Source organism: Haplochromis burtoni, unplaced genomic scaffold, assembly GCF_018398535.1.
Source record: "Haplochromis burtoni strain Fernald_Lab_line unplaced genomic scaffold, NCSU_Asbu1 Contig_3, whole genome shotgun sequence".
Classification (NCBI taxonomy): Eukaryota; Metazoa; Chordata; class Actinopteri; order Cichliformes; family Cichlidae; genus Haplochromis; species Haplochromis burtoni.
In genome coordinates this window covers 5077848-5095470 of record NW_024582364.1, presented here as the reverse complement: position 1 = coordinate 5095470, position 17623 = coordinate 5077848, and the positions used below count along the sequence as shown (strand labels likewise).

At 41.3% G+C, this 17623-nt stretch overlaps 1 protein-coding gene across 6 annotated transcripts in view; it reads right to left on the bottom strand.

The window, feature by feature from the left end:
• Window positions 1-17623, bottom strand: part of mib1 (MIB E3 ubiquitin protein ligase 1) — a 57659-nt gene that overhangs the window by 30956 nt on the left and 9080 nt on the right. For all 6 annotated transcript variants that reach the window (XM_005912536.3, XM_014332113.2, XM_005912539.3 and 3 more), the window contains exons 4-12: window positions 14270-14374; window positions 13164-13230; window positions 12612-12816; window positions 11168-11351; window positions 9993-10137; window positions 9727-9860; window positions 8797-8904; window positions 8457-8654; window positions 7670-7821 (exon numbers count right to left, since the gene is read on the bottom strand). In XM_005912536.3, coding sequence (XP_005912598.1) covers window positions 7670-7821; window positions 8457-8654; window positions 8797-8904; window positions 9727-9860; window positions 9993-10137; window positions 11168-11351; window positions 12612-12816; window positions 13164-13230; window positions 14270-14374 — 1298 coding nt within the window. The remainder of the gene's footprint in view (window positions 1-7669; window positions 7822-8456; window positions 8655-8796; window positions 8905-9726; window positions 9861-9992; window positions 10138-11167; window positions 11352-12611; window positions 12817-13163; window positions 13231-14269; window positions 14375-17623) is intronic.

Below are 17623 nucleotides of genomic sequence, written 5' to 3'. Positions count from 1 at the left end.
TTAACTTTAAAGAACATAAATTCATACTAGCGATTTCTCTTTTCTGCAGTAAACGTGGATGAAGCCGACCTTTGAAAAGACAGGATAAACGCCTTTAAAATCCCTCTATAAAAACTCCTGCAGTGGAGTATGCACGCAACCATAGTATATAGGCTGTTGTCACATGAACTCATTAATATGCTAAGTAAAGGCCCGACTTACTCTCTTGCTTTTGAATAAAAGTAAAATCAAAGCAGAGAAGATAGGAGTGCAATAAACACATTATCTACTGTTATACGCATTTAAGCCATACAGCTGTTTGTATTCTATAAATTCGTTCCTTATTTGGGTTTTGCTCTGATTAATTTTTGTCTCTCCGAGTATGAGGAATACTGCAACGTTTTAAATACATGAGAATTTGAACAATGTTTAATTGTCGATTGCAGTTTTTACTATCTGGAATCAAATGAGCTTATAAGAAGTCCTCGAGGAACAGAGAAACTAGCAAACAAAAAAGGTCATTTCAATCCCAATCGAAAATAAAATACAAACCAACTTCTTTATTAATTTAAGAAAAACAGAGTGAAGCAGGCTTTTAAGCCTTTTCCCCTGCATTTATACCCATGTGGATCATATTCTCTGTCTTTTCTGTCAAAACATCAAAGGCAGGTGGGGTTGTGTGGCTCGCGCCTGCATGTTTCACCCAGGCCTTCAATAGCAATGACCTGCTGTCTGAGTGACAAACACAGCAGATGCTGACATTATCAAATGCTAAGTGCCTGTCGTCGTCCCCGTGCTTTTGCCCTGTTATGGCCCTTAGACGAGGTGAGCGGCCCGGCCACCTGACTCTGAGGGACAGTGTGTGTCTACGTGTGTGTATGTGAGCAAGCGTGAACGTGCATGTGTATGTTACAAATAGACCTGCCTCTGGTGTGCCATATCAAGCCGGCCCTATGCTGACCTCCATCCTGTCTACAAGCAGTCCGGTATATCCCTCAGCTGTCGCCGGCCACTCTGAGAACCTAATTTGTGCCACGGCAGGAAAAGTCAATAATTATAACAGCTGTTTCGACATTTGTTAGCACTGTGAAGGAATGATATAGTTTAAAAAAGTGCCAAACAAATGTCACTTGACTGTATTTTAATGCAGCACGGGTGCTCGAGTCAAGTGTTTTACAGCACAAATGAGAAAAAACACTGCAGCTATTAAGATTTTAAAGAAAAAACTATAACACCCCTATGCATGGCTAAAATATGGAGATTGTTTTATGTCTCTACGATAGCAGAAATTGCTTAATGATTTCATAATTAGCAACAACTACAATAAGTTTAGAAACATTCTTCTCCATGTGGGTGCTCTTGATCATTTTTATATGAACATTGTAATGACTTTAGGTACAAAACTGTACAATACTGTACTACCACGGAGCCCCGAAAGAGACATAAAATAATCTGCCCTCAGTCACTGTTCAATGTTCACAGTACTCTTTATACTGCAAATCAGTCCCCGTGACTTAAATGACTGGTTTAAATGAATGCTGTGACTTGACACCCCTCAGTGCTGCTGCAGGAGTATGAGTGAGAGAGTGCGTACGTAGTTATGCCTCTGCATTTGTCTGTTGGGCGTCTCGGTGACCGGAGCAGAAGCGTGCTTGCAGCAGAGCCCATCTGTCAGAGCCTGTAATTGCTTCATGACTCCAGGACATTTGACTCAAGTGCAGTGCCACAGATTATTATTATCCTTTTCTCAGGGAACAATTTTTCTCACTCTCTGAGAGGGGGGCAAACATAAAACTTAAAAAGATAGTGAGGAGGATAAATAGACTGCCTGGGAGGCAGCAAAGGAGAAAGTTGGGTAAGCTTAATCAACTGTACCTGTGTGTTATTGGTGTGCTGGTAAATGGGGTGGAGGGTGCTAAATGTACCTGTGTGTCACACAGGAGTGGATGAATGTGAAGAGGCAAAGGGAAAAAATGGGAAAAAGAAACCCGGCAAGTAGGTTTGCATGCCGTGATGAGCCACGTGTCAATTTTTTTAAAAATGTCTTCATGTGTTTCCTTCCTTCCTTTTTTGGATAAAAAAAGATTGCTGTATTTTCAACAGTTCAAGCGTTTTGTCTCTGACACAGTGACTCCACAATGCTTTGCTAAAGCTGGTAAAATGGAACCAAATCACCTCTTGAATGGATTTGGTCCCCTTCAACCAGCTGTAGCTATGCTTTGATGACTACCGGAGCTCCTTTTGCTGTGACGCATTCAAAACAATCACTGGAATAACAGCAGGATACTTTTTGATGATGATGGCTTATGGCTTTCTCTCCACCAGCAACATCTGGAGTGTTCAGTGACTGTGCTAAACTTGTCTCATTTGACTAATAAAGAATCCAATCGCAGCTTCAAAACTCTTGTATGGTCCCCTTTCCTGAATCTGTGTTTCCCCTCTCTCTGCCTCTACAGGGATTTATAATCTCACCAGACTATCAACGGCTGTTTCAAAAATAGCAGGGGGACAGAAGTGCGGTGTGCAGTATTTCAGAAATACACCACTCACATGTCTGTGTGAGAATGTACGGCTGTCTTGCTAAGACACTTTCTAAACTCACTGTCACTAGATGCTAACAGTCAATTACACTGTGGGTGGGAGCAGGCAAAAGGGAGGTAGGGGAGCCGCTCCGCAGAGGTACAATGGAACTGCAAAAGAGATTGTGAATAAGAAATACAACAGCAAGACTGCAAGAAACCCAAGAAGGAGCAAAATATAGCCGTTTAGACAATGTACATTACACACAAGCACACTCAGACTCTTTGGACTCCTTTTCATTAAGCCTGATGTTAGACTAGCTGGGGTAGATGAGAGCCAGATGCTTCGGAGGACAGAAGCTTCACGCACAAATCACAGGAGCAAACAGCTACAGGCTTCCACATTCACTCGCTGTGGGTGCAGAACAAGCAGGAAGCGCAAACCTAACTCCCTGTCACAGGACGTCTCCTGCCCGCACACATGAACTCCAGAAAATGTCAAGGGCATCTGGTCAGGACATTGTCAGAAGTTATCGTTTTTCACATGTACCACACAGCAAGAGATCGTTCCAGTGAGCATTCGTTCTTTCTTCTGGAAATTTAGTGTGTTTTGTTTAGGTGAGGATGGTGCCTCGCGTTGAGCTTGAGGATACGGGACAACCCCTCGCTAGCTGTGAATTCACCTGAGTGAATAGGTATTTGCGCTATTCTCTGGACCTAGCATGTTAATGGACCTAACTGGACCTAACTGATTAATCCCTTTGTGCCTCAGATCTTTGCATTCAAACACACGTCTCTATCGGCGGGAAAGTCCTGGAAAAGTCCAGGACTGCAGTGCATGTAAGAAATGCCTTAGATGCCCTTTTTAAAAAAAAAAGGAAAAAAAAAAAAAGAGAGAGAGGGAGAGAAAATATAAAACATAAATATAAAAATCAGTGCTAAATCATTTTTTTCCACAACTGATCTAAAAGATGTAATTTGTCTAATTATTTAAAGCAATTAAGAGGATGTGGGTATAGCATACAGACATTGATTAAATCTCAATTTGATTTAACAAACTTGGTTATAAATTCTTTTTCATTGGACTAATGACCATGAAATGCATTTGTGCACCATAACACGCACTAGTTTTCTCAATCAAAGCAGTCCAACTCGATTAGGCTGAAAGAAGCAAGAGTGAACAAACCTCCTGTTTCATCGATGTCAGCGATAAAGAAAATCTGAACATGCAAACGTTTTAATGCAAACATTTGACCCATGTCTCCACTCCTTTCTAAGTGGGATCCCTATTACAATACTACCATTATGGTGGTGCCTATTAGTGCCAACATTACAAAGGGAATAAATGTCTGCATTTCAGAGCACAGTGTGATCTCCTGCACAACCCTCCATCTCCTCAGGTGAGCCAATTACCATACGGGGTTTTGCCTGTATGTTGCCGTATTAAAAGAAAGCTGAGAACTATAAGGGGAGAGGGAGGAGGGCAAATATTACAAGGAGGTGACACGTAAAAGGGTACGGACGGCCGCTGCAGGGCTTGTTTAGAGCCCGTTTATGAGTCATGGGCTATTAATCGTATTGTTTACAGTATTGTAGCAGCTACTAGCTTCGAGCAGCCCGGGGGAAAGACACAGAGATGAGCCAGGCTCCCCTTGCAGGCTAGAGCTGTGGTAAACACACAGGGAGAACACACAAGAAAATCCTTCCCGGACATGTTACTGCTGGTTATACCAGCACTTTCAATTTACTAGCAATTGTAAAACTTAACAACTAGCTTTAATTTATGAGGAAATGCCTTAACATGCTGCAGCCGTGTCTATGTGTGAGTAATGAACAAGGTAAAATATAGTACAACTCCCCAGTTCCTGCTGCTCGCCTGTTGGTAGAGTTGATTTGTCTCAGTGTTTGGGACTCCAAGTTGAAAGATTCATCTGTCACCCACAGGGTTCTTCCTATGTGTCTTCCTCAATCTTGTTTCCACTGCTGGAAGACCCACCCACGCACATAACACATTACAAACACACCAGGGACTCTGACGCAGTCTCTACTTGAACCCAAAAGCCAGCATTTGATGTTTAGAACATACATCACTTAGCGTAACAGAAGAGAGGAAGCTCGTTTTTAAATTGTTTTTCGCACTGTCGTGGAATTACACGGCAACAAGAAAATTATATTTTACACTTGTTTGAGCCACGAATGCCAAAAGAGTCTGTGCTCAAACACAAGCAGGTCATCGGACTTATTAACCTGACGGGTTTTGTTTGATATCCTCCATCTCACTGCTCTCTGATTGGCTTCCAGTTTCAAGCAACTCTCATCTACAGCCATCAAGGCTTTTACATTTTCCCCCCCTTTTGCAGAAGTATGTCAGGAATTTCTTTAAGCACTCAGTCAAAACAACTGCCTCTCCACTAAAAACACGCCAGACAAGGTGCTCCCACTTCAGCCTAGGGAGACATTTCCGAGGGCTTTAGGACTTGTAGACCGTCTCCACGATATTGCAGGAGCCCGAGTGTGAAATAAAAGTAAATGGGCAGACTGCAGAAGGTGACATATATCTTTGTCTTTCTGACGGCATGGGGACAGAGTGTGGACTGAGACAAGCAAAGCAAGCACAACAGGGCCTTTGATATAGAAACCACCGTACTCAAATGAATCTTTCAGCAGGTCAGCTCTCTAACATATACTCTCAAACCCGACAGACTATTCTATTTAAATATTTAAAATGCAAATATCTTTTTTTTTAACGGTGCCATTTATTCCTTGAGCATGTTTACTGTTGTTCATTAAAGTTTAAAGGTTGTGCAATAAAAGATAACGGTGGCCTTGCAATATTTTTTCCGCCCTCACCCTCTCGGATAACACAGACAGACTCGGACTGCAAACATATGGCCAATTTTTCAGTTTCCTGTCTGTCATTTTCACTTCTTTCTGCAATTTATTCAATCAATTCTGAAATAGATTCAACAAAGACAGCCCTGAATCTATGTAATCATGTTTAATTACAGAATTTCAGGGATCATCAACTCTGGAATTACCTGCTGAAGAGAAGCAGGCAGGCTGGTTATGTATCATTTCAATAACAGAAAATAAATGAAACACTGCAGACTTCATTTAACATATTTAACAGTATGCCGTGTATCAACACTGGCTTCATATTTCATTTAACTTATAATTTATATATTATAATATTAATATAATATATTTTATAAAACTGGATCTGCAATTTGCTTTGTAAATATATATATATATTATATATATATTTATAATCGCTATATAACAATATATATATATTAATATATATTATATTATATATAGTATTATATATATATATCATATATATATATATATATACTATATTATATATATCATAGTCTGCTGTTATAGCTGATATTATTCTGAGTATTTGCTGGCTTGTAAATAAAATAAAACATAGCCCCACAAACTGTAAGATCCTTATAATATTTAAAATTTGCCAATATATTTGAACAAGGACAGATTTTAGCCTTGATAAATGCAATTTTCTGTATTAATAAAGTGATTTTTAGGAGGTTTTTTCAATCTGAAATTAATCAATGTTAGAAACAGGCACTGGCTTTAGATAATCTGACCTACAGGGTACCAGATGTGGAGGGGCTGGACCAGGCCTGTGACCTTTGACAGGTGTTCCACAGCCCTGTGACCTTAATTCCATTTGTCCTAGTGCCAAAGGAATAAATGCCAACGAAGGGGAATGACATTTAGCCTGGGATAACCACGCTCATGCGGAAACACACACCTGAAGCACTCACAGCGGAAAGCAGATGTTAACTTTTCTAGAAACTGCTCCACTCCCTTTACCGTGGCGATGAAACATCAATTTCCATCACCTTAAGAGGTGGATGATAAACCTGATACAGACAGTCATTGCTCAGAGCCATCTTTAATATGCTCATGGCTTAGAGAGCAGAATAAAACAGATAAAGACTGGAAAAGCAACCTGCTGGCCGGGAACAGCACCGACAAGGACAAGACGAAGTGCTGCCGCTGCACTGCAAGCCACTCCACACACGACACACACAATCGTGGAATAGCAAAACAGTGTGCAAACAAACACAAACGCTCCAGGTTTTTAGCTGTACCAATATAACAGTCAACACAGGAGACCACAGCATCCTTTTGAAAGATAGATACGCCTACAGTTCTTTAAATTAAATAGTCAATATAACTGAGATACCAAAGTAGAGCTTACAGGAGGATAACTTTTCTTTTAATTTCTTTTAAAGTGTTTTCAACGTAAACAAAAAAAAGCAGCGGATTCAGTGGAAGCAAATTTCAGCATGAAATTGGTAATTCCCTTTGAGATACTGCAGTACCACATTAAATTAACCCATGACTGTCCTCATCTAGACAACAGAAGGACTCAGTTAAAGAAGTGTAACAGTTATTGGACCTATACTAAGTACAACTATATTCCTGTAGGGTGGTGAGCCCAAATCCTTCATCAAGAGGAGGATAATGAATGATTCTGCCTGGCTCTCTGTCTTCTAGCTGCTAACAAGCAAAATATAAACCCTACTTTTTGTAGTTTTAAATTATTCTGTGCATTGTGTGGGTTCATTAGATTGAAATTAATCCTCTCTTCCTGTTTGATGACACATCAAATTTAATCTCATGCAGGAAAGTGTGAATAATATATCCAGGGTTTTTCCTACATATAGCAAATTCACAGACATTTTTGTTTATTAAATGGCCAGGCCAGAAACAAGACGGTTAAATCACCAGGATAAATAAACAAAAAAACAACTCATATACTGAGACCATCTCATCACTATTTCTGGGGCAGGGAGACCAACTAAAATGTGATTTGTACACCACACAGACACTTCAAGATATTTGGTGTATCGCACAGTGTGGGTTCAATATGGCGTTTAATCACTTTATTCATATTCATAAAGTTCTCACTGAGGCAATTCTCTGTGGGACTTTCCTGTTAATCTCTGGAATTTGAGAATCAACAAATGAATCAATCAAATGTGGTTAACTTAGTGTGTGGACATAAGCTATGCACATGTCTCTAATTTTGGTTCCACTGAGCATATGAAACCGTTATTAACTGAGATCTGCATCGGCAGATTCCACTGAAACAAGCCTTCATTCGTCACAGTCGCCAAACCGAACATGTCACACACCTGGGGTTTCCTCTCAGGGCGGCGTGATGCAAAGCATTGAACCCGTTGTTGTTGGTGATGGTGACGTCAGCACCCGCCTCCAGCAGCACTGACAGCATATCATCTCTCTTCTTACTAATGGCATCGTGAAGAGGTGTGTCACCCTCTGAATCCTGAAGGGGAAACCTTATGTTAAGGACTGCTGTTTAAATAACGTAATTACAAGTCAGGTCTACAATGACCCCTCAAGTGTTACAATGTACTTCAAAAGCAGCTTATTCTATTCAAATTTATTTATATTGCACCACATCACAACAATAGTCGCCTCAAGGCACTTTTTATGGTAGGTAAATACCCTAAAATAATACAGAAAAAACACCAGCAATCAGACAACTCCTATCAAGCACTTGGCAACAGCGGGAAGGAAAAACTCCCTTTTTGACAGGTAGAAAGCTCTGCGTGCCATCTGTGAACGCCACACTGTTGCTGTTTTGTTGTATACAATGTGGAAATTTCTGTAGGACGTCCTGCGCCTTTACTGAAGTCTTTCGCACAACACTCGAGCCACTTTGTAACTTAATATTTATACCTTTGCTCCCTTATTGTGTGTTTTTTTTTTATTGTATGCTTTGACACAGTGTTTGCTTTTTATCCTCTTGTTTTGTCATTTATATATCTTTTTATATATCTTTCACAGCAGCACCCACAGTTCAGTTATACATGTACAATGACAAAATCGGGGGAAGTAAGCAACTAAGCTATGCCATGAAGTATTTTCTTAAAGGTAAATAAGTCAAGCGATACATACCTGAAGGCTAGGGTGGCAGCCGAAGTCCAAAAGGGTTTTAACCACCTGTAGATGGCCCTTGTTGACAGCTATGTGTAATGGAGTCTGCCTTCGTTTGTTCCTGGCATTCAGGTCTGCACCGCCCCTGTGCAGCACTTCAATGACAGAGCCTTCATCACCAAAAGCTGCGTGGTGCACTGCTCGGTCTCCATCTTTATCCTGGGAACAGTGACACATCCAAATAATGACTCAGTATTGTGTGAAATCTAGTGCGAAATGCAATATAAAAGAAAGCTGAGATGCGTTCGCGATAAGAAGAAGCACACATCAGAGACAGGTTATTTTTTCTAATTAGACAAACCTCAGCCTCCAGGTCCACATTGTGTTTAAGAAGCAGCTTTAGGACATCCACGTGACCGTTCTGACTGGCTGCCTGCATAGCGGTGTGTCCAGCACACTGCCCGTTCACCTGGAAAAACACATCAAGAGTCACTCAGAATACGGCCGCGTGTCAGCGTGCTGTTTAATGTTTAGAGCTGCCAAACACATGGTGATGAGACTGGTGAGGGTGTGTTTTAAATATTTGGATGTTGTACATGTGCATCCACAGTTGTGTGAGCAAGTTTCATCACCAACTGCAGCACTGCAAAAACTCAGAGCATAAATATTAATGTGAACTCCTTTGGGAGTCTCGAGACGTCTCTTGTCCTGGCAGCCAAATCACTTGGCCAGCCTCAGTGTGCTCAGCTTTAAGCAAATAATTCCACTGAAAGGCAACGGGGCATCTGGCCAGCACTCACCAATGACACACACACACACACTCATTCAGTCTCCCTTTCTCTAAAGTGAAGACGGCATGGCAGACTGACGTAATCTTTTTTCTAGACCTATAGAAGGCACAGATTTCTGTCCTGCTGCCTGAGTAAGAACAAAATCTACAACCGTGTGGGGTTTGTAGATCTCCACTTGATTCTGAGAGTGAATCAGGCTCTGTGCTGCAGTGCACACCAGTGCTCATTGGTGCCTCCTTTGGGCCCAGCCTTAATGCCTTTCAGATTGAGAGAGGTGCAGGGGTGGGAGGATCTTTGAGAGGTTTCCTGGGAGACTCTCCTCAATATAGCCTCCTCAATATACTGAGAGAAGAGCTGAGCACAGCCAGGGGTATTCCAGCTCCAATTATAAATGTACCTATATCTTCTGCATAGGTTTAATGGTAGAATCATTCATCAAAAAGTCATCTAGAACTTCAACAGTTCCTTATATCAAAACATCAAAATGCTGGAGCACTCACATCCACATCAGGTCTCTTAAGAATGTCCTCCACTTTGGCCAAGTCTCCATTGGCTGCTGCCTTGACCAGCTCCTCATTGATGTCCCCAGACTCTTGTGTCTCAAATAGTTTCTTCAATAACTGAGACAGGCGTTCTGGACAAGCGAGCGGAAAACATCAGAGATTGATAGCATGTAGGTGCCAGATAACAGAGAGCAATGAAGCAACGAGGACAAAAAACTAAAAATGATGCTCTCTCTGAGTTAGCGGTGCATGTTCGCACATACCTCCAGAGGCGTTGCTGACAGCGGAGCCGGAAGGGGCGATCTTGGTGACGGCAGCAGGGTTGTACGTCCAAGATGTCCCACAAACCTCGACCTTAAGGTCACTGTCAGAGTAGATCTGCTGCACACGGCCTACCTTGCCCAGGGTCTGTTTAGAAATGTTGTGACAAACTCATTAGTATATGAAGGCTTATTGTCTTTGGGCTACGTCCTGTGTAACACAGTCTGTAAGTGGCAGAGGACAGATGAAGAGGGACTGCAGTGAGGAAAGTAGAGCTGCGAGGGAAAGGATAATGTGGAAAGTACAGCAGCTCAAAAAGCCAGCATCCTACACAGAGCAGCTTATTATAAAATAAAACACTGACAGAAAAAAAAACAAGGTATGAGAGATGTTTGAGCAATGTTCTTATTATTCAGAGTGTACTCACTTGCACAAGAAAGAAGATGGATATAAAAGAAAGACCCTTCTACTTGCTAGACCATTTTTCATCTATACAGGCAATTTGGAGAGGACAGAGTATAACGCATTCCAATTTTGAATTATATCATCTCGATCCCGGCTATAAGGGAAAGAGGCACTTTGAGTGTGTTGAGCCGGGTCTGGGGCTGTCCTGGAGGATGTCATCAATAACGGGGACTGCTGCAGCAGAAGCGGCAGCAGGCGGCAAACAGCCATGGTTAGTGATCAAAGCTACAACCCATCTCAGAGTTTTAAGGCTCATTAGCTGCTGAGGGGGGCCAGTTTGGCAGGGACAAGTGGCATATTGGAGTAGACTGGCGTTACATAACCCACGGCATGCTGGGCAGCGATGAATAAACTTCATAATACGGGAAGAATAAAGTCATGTTAAGACTGAGAGAAGATTTTTTAAAAGAACTGGCAGCAAAGCATCCATAGATTTTACACAATGCTGCGTGTAAAGTCTTGTAGTAACTAAGACAAATGTAGCTACAATGAATAATTTCATTACATGTCCCTCTTTGTAGAAAAATTTTATTTATCTATACACATTTATTAAATAAATTTAATTTTTTTCCCCAGCAAATCCTTAACCATAAAAAATTTATTTAAACATGTCCACATTTATTTCCTGTTTCTATTAATGTAACAGCCTCAACGTGACCGTGAGTGCGGTCAACTCTGCACAAATCAGTGTGAAAATCTATTAAACTCTTACAGGCAGCATCGCCTCAGCCCATTCTCCATGGCCTCTTTGTAGTAACTTGATGCGGTCAATGTCGTAGCAGATCTGGACCAGGTCTCCCACATGGAACTGGGAAGTGCCTCCCTCTGCACCAGCTGCGACTTCGCCACTGCGCACTACGTTAGCCTTTGTCAGCACTGCTGGGTTGAACGTCCATCTGAGGACAGAGAGAGCGATGCATTCAAGCAGCACCGACTAGCTCCCCTAAACTGTGATAGCTGATGTGAGATATAGAATTTGAGCAAGCTACGCTGGAGCAATAAATAATAAGGCACCAATAAATGGGCAAAATGGGAGCATTTCTTCTGAATTAATGCAAGCATTTCTCCCCAGACGTGAATGTGAGAGCATAAAGTGTTCAGGCTTCACTGATGTTTGATTTCTGACACAAAGCTTGCAAACAAAAAAAAAAAAAAAAGGGGGCAAACTTTTTTCTTTTCTTTTGCTTTGGTGAAACAAAAATGGTGCATGAATTGTCTAGCTAGGAACTTTTCATTTTATACATCCTTTAATTTACAACATTATTTAATTTGAATTTATTTCAACAACATAATTCTAGGCAATATTAATGAATGCAAAAAAAACTATAGTAAAAAAAAAATTGCTGTTATTGAATTTGCTTTTTTAAAATCAGTCAGGACTCATTCAAAGATGGTATGTGAAGCAAGGAAGTATCACTCTGTAACAAGCTTCTTTCAGCTACTCCCTTACCCACAAGGGATAGTCACAGTGGATGTATCTGCATATTGAATTTAGCCCACATTTTACACCGGATGCCCTTCCTGATGCAACCCCTCTGAGGGTCTGTTCCTCTTGTTCGTGTGTTAGGCAAACGTGTTACAGAGTGATATAAGCCTCACTGTGTAATTAAACTGCAAAAAAAAAAAAAGAGAGAGAAAGCAGAGAAAGCGCATCTATACCTCCAACAGAGCAGAAGTCTGAAAGGTCTTCTCCCCAGTAATTATCTTCACAGCATTTGAATAATTTAAGCTCATCAACGTAATAAAAATAAAGGGGGCTAAATTTAGACCGCTTTTACATTACTGGTCCACATGCCCAATATTAAACGACTCCCAAAAGAACTTGATCGAGGTATATCTATGATCACTATCAAAGAGCATGTTGAGAACATTTAATAAACACTAGAAGCGACAAAGTGCTTTTACATTCACAGAAAATCCACTTTAATTATGCATTTCACTAGAAATTGACTGCTAATTTATTGAGAGTCTCTTCTCTCGAGTGTTAAAAAGCATAATTACATCCTACGGTGAAGATGTGCTGAGAAGTGTTTTGCTGCTTCTGAATGACCTTAAGTGGAAGGGGTTATCTAAAACTAAGAAATATGTTTTTTAGTAGTCAAATACTAAAAAATAAGTAAATCAATTATTCCGAGCCTCCATGTCAAGCGCTGCACCTGTTCCCGCTGGGGTACTGAACCACAATGTCGTGATCCTCATCGATGCCGCACACTGTGCCGGTGGTGGTGAGCGTCTCAAACATGCCGTCAGTCCACCCTCCGTGTCCATGCTGGAGGGACTGTACAATCTCGAGATCCAGATCAATGTTTACCAGGTCCCCAATCTGAAGGCCACCAGGATTTCTGTTGCCATTCTGTTCACCTGAGACGATTAAGGTAACGTTAGATTTATTAAAAATGTGATTTGCACGAGTTGCCCTGAAGAGAGGCAGCACTGCAGAGTGATTGTATATACTACACATCAAAATTTGTTGCAGTTTTAAACCCAGAAAGACAATTTATTCCACGAGTACCTAAACACTGTAACTGCATGACCTGAGTCTATACCTGGTTTTGGAGCCATGTGACTATGTAGTGCTGACATCTAGTGGCCACACAGACTTTACTACAAGAAAAACTCCTCGAATGTCCTTGAATTCACTGCACCAGCACGCTAGGTGAACAAATTGGTGCAATAACGACGCAGACACATATCACCGGCTTGCTTACCTAAAACCGGACAGTGGTCTCTGTAAAATGTCCCTCCTTTGGCATCCTGGACACATTTGAGGTCCGACTAAAAGGGGAAAAAAAGATGGAACGGGTTACATAATTAACCAAGGTAATTCCATTAGAGGGGAATAGTGATGGATAATGACACTGAGAATTTATGCACTTCAGTTGCAGAGGCACATCAGTTGCCTACAATACCCACAATATCAGTGCCCTAAGCAACATGGTATATGGCAGGAAACTGAAACACTATACTGCTACACGGAGAAAGCATCATATCATTTGTGATGACTCAGATGTGCAGCCACTGTAGCAGAGTTAGAGGGCAGAGATCATCATAAGACAGTGCAAACGCTCCTCTGAACTGATGGATCGCCAAAGTCATGACTGCAACACGTCTCAGTAAATTAATAACTGTCTCTTAGACTGCATATCCAGCGGGATGTGTTTGATCTTATAGTACTGTGCACATGAAGCAGGCATCGCAACAGAGGAAACGCTTTGGCCTCTCACGCTGCGTTTGGAAAATACAGTAAGCTGCAATTCTTTTTTATTCCTTTGCAGGATTTATCCGATCTTCATAAAATAAAGCCGAAATAAAACCGTCAATACGGGGGTCTAATCCATGATTTACTTAATCCAAAGGCAGATGCCACCTACCTTCCTTTCAATCTATTAGAATAACAAAGGACAAATCTGTTATGCAACTGAGAAACCCAATTGGCCGCTTTCATAAAAAGGAAGAGGCAGTCTGCACCAATGAAGGACACGCTTTTCATCTGGAACGCGTGTGTAGCTGAGCCCATGACATCCCCAGGAGAATGTCCCCCCTTTCTAAAGTTGACCGCCATGTTCACCGTGTCCCCTTATAAAGCAGAAGGAACAGATTGCCTTTATCATGCAGATACCTCCCCCTTCCAGCTGCCTGGACAATAGTGCCGTACTCACGCTGGCTGCGTGTCTCTCACAAAGGCCTGGCAGTAAAAGAAAGAGCCTCAGCTCCACGGTTAGATACAAAAGCCAACTGACAGCTGATCTTTTGTGTGAATCCGTCTGTGTGAGGGAGTTAGTGAGCATGAGGTTCATACTAGAAGTTTGCTCACCATTCCCTCAAAGCCAACTCTGTACAGGTTCTTGGCCCCGTTGTCCCACAGTACGTAGGCAGCGCTGTGAGGGCTGGCCGCACTCCAGTCCTGGATCTCTGTTACCTGTAGAGAGAGGAGGGAGAAGATGAGAAACAGCAGAGGACACATTAAAAGCAGGGTGTTTTAATCTGAATTACATGAAAATAAAAGAGCAAACATACAAGGAATATACAGCAAAGGTTTGTAAAACACCAAAGCTCTTCTCTGGGTTTTGGCTCCCTTTTGCTCAGTTCTTTGTCAAGATGAGCCCACACTGCTCTAATAATATGGAGGTCCAGGCTCTGAGGAGGCCCATCCATTACTGAAAGTGTTCCTCTGACTGTTTTTCTAAGCAAGTATGTTTTTGCTGCTGAAAAATGAAGCCATTGCCAATATGTTGCTTTGCAGATGGTAGTGCACAGTGGGTTGAAAGAGAGTCCCAAACCTTGACAGAGCCTCCACCGTGTTTTACAGACGGCTGTTGACAACTTGAACCAAAGACTTAAAATTTGGATTCATAACTCCATGAGATCTGTTCCCTCTGATTTGCAATCTAGTTCTTGTTTAATTTGGCATACCTCAGCCTTTTCTTCCTGTTTCCCTTACTTAAGAATGGCTTCTTGACAGCCACCCTTCCAATGAGATCATTTCTGATGAGGCTTCAGTAAAGTGTATCAACTGAAGGGTAATGTGAATCTCCCCAAGACTCTTGCCCAGTACTACGTTGTTTCACATTCTCTGCAAGTTGTCCAGTTACTGAGTTTCTAAAGGAAAGCTTATTCCCTAAACACTAAGAAATATTAGGGGTGGGACTAATCAAGCACAAACCCAATTAGGCGTTGATGTGTTGGGTCACAATTAGATTATGATTTTGTTCTTCCTGAATTTGCATTTTCACAGTCAATGCTAAACCTTTTATTGTTTCCACAGTTATTTAGACCTGTGCAACCTCCAAGGGTATTTTAATGAAAACAAATAAACAAATAGTGTTTGTTTAAAAAGAAAGAAAAAATAGGCGTCGTTTAGCCAAAGTGCAGACAAAGCACGTTTATAAAAAACACGAGTGAGGTTTTAACTAAAAGAAAAATCAAGTATCATGTGTTGTTGCTTTTCTTATTGGAGTTATTTATTTTTAAATCTCTATAAATCCCTGAGCATCAGTACACTGATATTAAAGCACCATTACACAGTTGTAACAAAGTGTCATCTGACACCATGGCCCAAGTTCCCACTTGCTTGTTTTTACACACTTTGGAAACATACAAGAAACTGCCTTACAAAGACACTCCCACCACTACCAGACCCTCGTTTATACAGAGATATAAAAAAACCAAAACATTTATTTGTACATGATAAATATAATAACGCCAAGTGCCATTCGTTCCCAGAGAGAAGGCTGTTCTTGTTCTTGCGGTGATGCACTATTAAAATATTAATAAACTCCAAGTAGCTGGCTGCGCTAAACTTCTCAGTGTGTGGATCCAAGTTTTATAATTAGAGGGGAGTGAGTGGAAATCAGTCAGGCTATTCTTGACTAGCTTGTAGGTCCAGTGTAATGATAAAACTATCACTAAAGACCCCAACAGCGTCTTTAAAGATCCTTTTTTTGATTTAGTATTCACTGGATTAAACCATCAATAATGCTATACATATACATTTGTTATGAGAACATGACTTTTAGCTGTAAGCTAACTAAAATGATGCGTTACAGGCATAAAAAAAAAAAATTAAAAAAAAAAAGCAATAAGCTATGAATATTGGACTTCAAAATCCATTCTGCTTTGAAAGAAATAAGGATTTTTACAAGACAATTCTCTCCTCATCAGAAGCAGCTCAGAGCTTTCATATCGCCGAGGAGATGCTGTGGAGGAATAAATTATTTCTTTAATTAAAGGCTGTGCCTTAAGTAAATACAGAAAACAAACTATTAAATTATGTTCAGCCCCCTTCCAGTGTTAATTGATTAATGGGCCTTAGGAGGTAATATTCATGCTAACCTAACAGAATATCTAAGCTGGAGGACATGTAATAGTGGTTTTCTGGAGAGCATACTGCTTACAGCATCATAAAACTGTAATGAGATATGCCATTAAATAACACAGCAAAATGAAGTCTTAAATTGCCTAGAGGGACTCTTAAATTGAATACTCTGGGGACTGGACCAGAGTCAAAATACACGCACTTTACAGCACAGCAAGAGCATAAATCTAAATAGACTGGGCTAAACAAATTCAACCTCATCAGACATCGCATTACTTTCTAATGACATATTTAAGGCTAGAATAACCTGCAGCAAAGAAAAAGTGTTTATAATCACAGAAAAGATGAACAGGAATCAGCAGCGTGAACCTAAGGGGAGGAAAACAGGCGTTTCAGTGACGCACACAAGGTTATTACCAGTCCTGTGTGGAGGACCTGACAACTAAATTGAAGGGTAAAGTTGGATTTTTGTATAGAAACAAATCCTGTTTCTCATTTTCTACTCGTGAAGACAACTGTACAATTATGTCTGCTCTTGATTATGGCCGTATTGTGCACATCCACGCCTCTTCCTCCCCCTGTGGTTACCACAACAGGCCCGCACAACATGCAGAAAACCTGCGATGTGAGATAACACCAACATGACTTCTGATAAAAAACATTTGGAAAAATGCTGAAGGGATACATGTAGATGTGCACTGCTCAAAAAAACATTAAGGGAACACCCAGTCATCACATTGTAGAGAATGGAGTTTTAAACATGGCAGACATATAATACTCTTTCCTTAACCCTGCTCACTTATTTTTCTTTAGCTTTGCTTTTTGTTTCCTTGTTACATCAGTTAGCATCAGAGAACACCTGCAGCACAGGTAGTCCAGCTCTTCCAGGATACCTCATCCAAAAGTGCTGTAACAATACCCCCATTACATGGGGGGAACTGGACTGGGAACTGGAAGGGCATGAACCCAGCAACAGAATCTGTATTGGCTTGGTTGTGTGAGGAGGAACAGAAGAAGCACTGCCAGAGTGCTACAAAATGATCTCCAGCAGGTTATTCACATACACGTTTCTGACCAAGTGACGCAAACACATAATGTCAGGACATATGAAGGTGTCCCAGCATCCTTGGGACACCTTAGTGCTCACAGGCCCATGCTGTGCAACTCAACTGGCATTCACCAGAGAACATCAGAACTGACAGGTCCACCACAGGCACCCAGTTCTCACTACAGATGAGATCAGGTTTACACCGAGCACATGTGACCGACATTAAAGAGTCTGGAGACACCCAGGCAAATGTTACACTGGCCTGCAACATCATCCAGTATGACCGGTTTGGCAGTGGGTCAGCG